Source organism: Lycium ferocissimum, chromosome 12, assembly GCF_029784015.1.
Source record: "Lycium ferocissimum isolate CSIRO_LF1 chromosome 12, AGI_CSIRO_Lferr_CH_V1, whole genome shotgun sequence".
In the NCBI taxonomy this organism is placed as follows: Eukaryota; Viridiplantae; Streptophyta; class Magnoliopsida; order Solanales; family Solanaceae; genus Lycium; species Lycium ferocissimum.
The window spans coordinates 48,956,764-48,962,470 of record NC_081353.1 but is presented as its reverse complement, the minus strand read 5'-3'; the positions used below and the strand labels follow the sequence as shown (position 1 = coordinate 48,962,470).

The 5,707-nt window shown below is 33.3% G+C and overlaps 1 protein-coding gene across 1 annotated transcript; it reads right to left on the bottom strand.

The window, feature by feature from the left end:
- Positions 1-1,641: 1,641 nt before the first annotated feature.
- On the bottom strand, positions 1,642-4,572 carry LOC132039538 (glutathione S-transferase T1-like). Its single transcript, XM_059430010.1, has 7 exons — positions 4,503-4,572; positions 3,935-4,008; positions 3,772-3,832; positions 3,012-3,065; positions 2,825-2,904; positions 2,445-2,650; positions 1,642-2,031 (listed from the first exon to the last, which is right to left on the bottom strand). The coding sequence occupies exons 1-7, from the start codon at positions 4,565-4,567 to the stop codon at positions 1,861-1,863; spliced, it is 711 nt and encodes a 236-aa protein (XP_059285993.1). The 5' UTR covers positions 4,568-4,572; the 3' UTR covers positions 1,642-1,860.
- Positions 4,573-5,707: the final 1,135 nt, after the last annotated feature.

Sequence of the window (5,707 nt, the reverse complement as noted above, 5' to 3'; positions counted from 1 at the left end):
AAATATTACTACGATAATATTTTAATAAATACACAGTCTGACTTGATTCGTGCTAGGCACTGTCCTAAAAAACTATTTCAACAATATGAAATGTTTTTTCAAAATTAAATAAGCCCTTCTCTAATTTAATTATTAGAGGATACAGAAATCAACAAAATTAATAATAAATCCTAAAGAAGTAAGAAAAAATGAGCAACGAATATTTTATGGGAAATATTAAACAGAGGAAGAGGACGTGAGTTGATAAAAGAAAGGAAAGGAGGATCTCTATTTATTCTTGGGTTGTGTTTTCTGAAGTGGAAATGTGGTCCTATTTATAGGCTTAAATATAGACTTGCTTATGGACAAGTGTCCATCCACTTGGCAAAAAGTTACCATCAAAGTAGACTCATCCTTATAAATTCATGTAAATTTGACAGCATTACAAAACATGCCACCATAATTTATACCGATGATACTTGGTCTTTCTTGCCAAGTGTCAAAAAATCTTTAAAATATTACCACATATTTGAGCCATTTGAGTAACGTTGAGGATATTTTTATACAATAATATAACAGAGGATATCCAATGGTGTGACCTAGTGATCAATGCAATGAGATGAGAATCATGAAGTCTCAATCATTGGAGAGAAACAAACACTAAGTGATTTCTTCTCATTTCAACAAGAAAAACATTAGGTGATTTCTTCTCATCTCCAAAAGAAAATATAACGGAGGCTAAAATTGATTCTTTTTAAAAGGATAAATGACACTTTTCACTTTATAATTATATAAAATTCTCATGGATCTTTACAATTTAGAATAAAAATTGGATAATACTTAAATTTGACTTAGTTTGCAACTTGCACACCTAAACTTTGTGATGAGACTCATTTAATCCATGAAGTAAAACTTTAGATGTTCAATCACTCTAAATGGCAACTATCAACTCTGAATCAACTAAAGGGTAGCTCGGTGCACTAAGCTCCCGCTATGTGGGGTTTAAAAAGGGCCAACAACAAGGGTCTATTGTACAACTCTGAATCAACTACTTCTTACTATAGTCCTATTGAATAACTTCTCTTTCCTTTCTCTCTACTATAAACATTTCACTTAGCTATTTAAGTTCACATCTTTTACTGCCTACTCAGTGCTCAGACGCACCACTTATAATCAAGCAAATTATGTGACATTAGAACTTTAATTGCTTTTACTTTCTGTTTATTGATTGGGCGAAATTTGGCATCCCCAATTATCAAACCCCGAATGGAACGGACATGCCAAATTTATTTAGAAAATATCTGGGTAGACTTTCTTTATCCGGAACTCCCATTGTCCATTCGAAACCCTACTTTTAATTTCACTTATGCCATCTATTCTTTTGGAGAACAAGCACCGAGAAAATTTGGACGATTCTATGCTTTCCCATTATTTCCTTATCAGCTGTATAACACCGTTAGTTGTTGTAGTTGCACCAGAAAGAACAGTGCCTCTCAACATTTGAAACACAAATTAAAAACTGCTTTTATTCAGAAGATAAAGTGCCACTCAACAGTAACTGAGGTGTTTTAAGAAATATTCTGCTGTATAACCCCGTAAGTTGATTGGAGTTGAACCAAAAAGAAGGAAAACGATAAATAATGCCACTCAACATTTGATACATAAAATAAGAACAGCTTTTATTCACAAGATTACTGCCACTCAACATTATCTGAATTGTTATAAGAACATATAGCATACAAACAGATCACTTTATAATAAGAAATATTCATCCTTGAAAGCACAAAATGTTATAATGCAGGCATATGCAAGCCTTAACACATAGTAATAGGTTTCACATAGACTTCAAATGCAGATAGGTCTTCAGCTTGATCATGTAGCCTAACTGCTTGCTCCAGCAGATCGCTGCTTCTCGAACATCTCCTTAACTTTGAAGAGGGTTGCATGTATTTCATCAAAATGAGGTGCTGTGGCACTCTTCACATCATCAATCCACTTCAAAACGTTCTTGTGCGGACTTAATATACTGTCACGGTCCTTTTCATCAACAAACTGTATTCAGCAAGAAACCAAGCTGTTAGAAAAAACATCTTTTGGGCCTAATACACCCATAAGCCCTAGCACTGTCTATATAAACACCATTATGGGTGTTGGTAGACCTACTCTAAATTGTCTAGAGAACAGCTAGTGTTAGAAATATGTGCATCAAGTCGTGATTACTACAAATGATCCCCAAACTAGCATTTAATTGATTTGTTACACAAACTTCAACGGAGAACACGTCTCTGTCAGAGTGACGCGTAACACATTTTGAGAAATACATGCTCAAAGATGATGGTATGCTGGGCTCAAGTAAGGCTATGCTGGGCTCAAGTAAGGCTATGTAATTGTATAAACTTCTAATCATTATATACTTCAAATGGTAAGTTGGAAGATGCAATACAACAAACAAGAAGTGTCTATACCTCAAGCTGCATAATCTCACAAACTAAGCTAAGATCAGCAAGGGAAGGTTGGGAATTTCCATTCAAAAAGCTTCCATCTTTCTGCAGCCAAAAGGTATCAATCGTTGCAAGAGATGCTGAAAGGACCTTTTTGTCTTCTGCCGCTGCTTGTGGATTCACAGGCAATCCAAATGCAGGTGCCAGTACAGTGTTAAAAACATATAGCGCTGAAAAACGGAAGCATTCCTTGAGAAAGCCAACTAGCCATCACTCAGCCACCAAAGATGCATTTAAATTTTTTTCAACATGGAATTTGTCTCAATCAAGCTCATAGTAAATTAACCAATTAGGAATGAACAAAATGGGAGCAAAGAGTATCTTCAACAAAAACAAAAAAGCACCTGAACCACGGCGTAAGTTAGAGTGGTGCCAATCCAAAACAGATTCTATTTTTGCCCTTTTCTGCAGGTCAGTTGGATACCTTCAAGATAAAGCATTAGTCATATAGTGAAGTGTTTACATTAAAAGAACTTTACTGCTTAACTAGAACTGCAAATTTAATTAACAAGTGGACGCAGCTAAACATACCAATGATCAGCAACTTCCGGAAATGCAGAAGCTAGATATCTAAGAATTGCATGACTGCAAAACACAGAAAATTTGTTAGCAAACTTTTAAAAACTTTAAATGAGCCAAAATTACATCACTAGAATTCGTAAATAATTTTTCATTCGGAAGGGGCAACACCATCATACCTACAACTAAGGGGAAAGCATCACTTAAGCAACTTGTGGGGCACATATAAATCTTTCTAATAAGATCCATTTACTTAAAAAGGGCAGGGGAAGTATATGCATACACATACTTCCTCTTGTGGTTCTTGAAGTCTGTTGAAGAAATAACATAATTTCTTAAAGTAAACACAGAAATCCAAACAAAACAGGGTATAGATCTAAAAACGGACAAACTGAAATATTTTCCAATTTTGAATTTACTTTATGACTAAGTAAGGCATAGCAGAAATCCTCAACAAAAAATAAATACATGGCACCTCCCATAACCGCATTTTACATTCTTCAGATTATATTATACCAATATTTCAACCTATATGCTAAAGCTAGTTTATCATTTACTTGGACTTGGGTAAGAAAATCAGAGGTGGACGTAGCATACTGACACCGGGTTCATTTTCGATCCAAAACATAAATTTATATGTAAGAATTCACACAAATTACAACAAATAGTCGATATGAACCTATAACGTTAAAGATATAACGGCTTCAATACTAAAAACCTTAAATATTGAACCCATAAAACTTAAATCCCAATCCATCTCTGAAGAAATTACCTTTCGAAAAGCTTAAAAGTGCCATGAACTATGGCTGGTACTTGCTTCATGGGATTAACATCTGCAAATGAAATAACAGTACTACAAGTATTTAAAAACTAATACTCCAAACAAAACATGAAACATTAGTAAACTAATTCAAGCATTTGAAGAGTGAACGAACCTCCAAATTCAGGTGACTTATGTTGGCCTTTAGAAAGTTCAACAGGAACCTCCTCAAATTCAATTCCATTTAATCTTACAGCAAAAACAAAAAACAAAAAAAAAATCAATAATCAGATTATGGTTAATCGTTTGGTACACATGATGAGGTGAATATTCCAGGACTAAGTTTGGGATTAAAATTTATAGACTTTATAAATTTATCTTACACTGTTAACCAAACACCGGATAAATTTAATCCCAAACTTAATATGAATATCCCACCTTATTCCTTATCACATCAAACTAGAGATTACTTTATCCTACCTTTCAGGTAGAATAAATTAGTCCAAGAATTACAATTTTAAGACTATAATCCCAGGATAATTTAGAGGTGTTTGGCTTTTAGTTAATTTTTATAAACTTTTTGGGCGTAAAAGTAAATGGTTAAAAATATTTTTTATCTTTCTCAAACACACAAAAAGTAGCTTAAAATAAATCAATTCAAACACCCTCTTAATCCACAAACCAAACAACCTCTTAAGCAAAGTTTAGAGAAATGAAGAATGAAATAAAGGTATAATAATTACTTGCAGAAGATAAGAAGAGCACGTGAAGGTTGTGACCCGCGATCTACGTAAACTTTGAGCGACATGGCTACCTCAATCGATCAGATTTGAAAAGTATTCTCAATTTAATCAACAAATATTTACTACTCCCCTTTAGTGGTCCAAAATGAGTTGTTTTTCTTCCTAATTTATATCTTTCACTAATCAAAAAGGTAATAATTGTTTTATTCCGAATCTAGTTCCTACTTTCCTTTTTTAAAAGTCAAAATATATAAACTTTGATATGTAATTTTTCATCATATTTATATGAGAAGAATTGTAATTTGTAGTACTTTTCAGGTAGATTTCTAATATCTGAATAATAATTTTAAAACATTAAACTGATCTAATTTAATTTAGCTTTGAAAATTAATTAATTTGACTCTCAAAAAGCGAAACGGGACCGAAGGAGTGTTTGTAAGTATTTTTTAACGTAACCAAGAAATTATGTTAAATATTCTTTTCCTTCCAAATTAGTTTTTGTGTTTCACTTTTCAAGAGTCAACACTATTTGAACTTCGACAACATTTTAAAATGTATTTTTTTAATTGACATGAGAAAAGTCAACATGAAATATTTTTCGTTTAATTTATTAATATCTAAGTTCAATTACAAAAGCTGAAGTTGATCTAATCCAACTTAATAGGTGGCAGCTAAGTGAGACGAATTTAATGAAATTCCATTTACTCCCTAGTTTTCCACTTTTATGGTATGGTTTGATTCGCAAAGGTTGACAAAGAGCAAAAAATGTTCTGAAACTTGTGATTTTGAATATGTTATGATATTTACTCCCTTCATTTCAAAATAAGTGTCATTTTCTTTCCCACTTTCACTGGTCTAAGTATCACAAGAAAGTGAAGCCATTATCATCGATGGATATGACAAGGTTAAAAGGTGTGATACTTAACTTGCTTACATGCCCCGGACAGCCCGGTGCACAAAGTATTCCGCGTTTTACGAGGCATCCTGCTAAATCATATAGAACTCTTTTAGCACACGACATAATGTTCCTGTGAACAAGATCACATGAACAAAAATTGTCCCCAAATGAACGTCAACAACCAGAATTTCCATCGATAAACATCAAAAATGCCAATCAAAAACTATTTTCAATTGGGCACCAACAAACCAGTTTCAGGAAAATGGCCAGCAGATTTAGTAACTATCAAGACACAGAAAGAAGAACA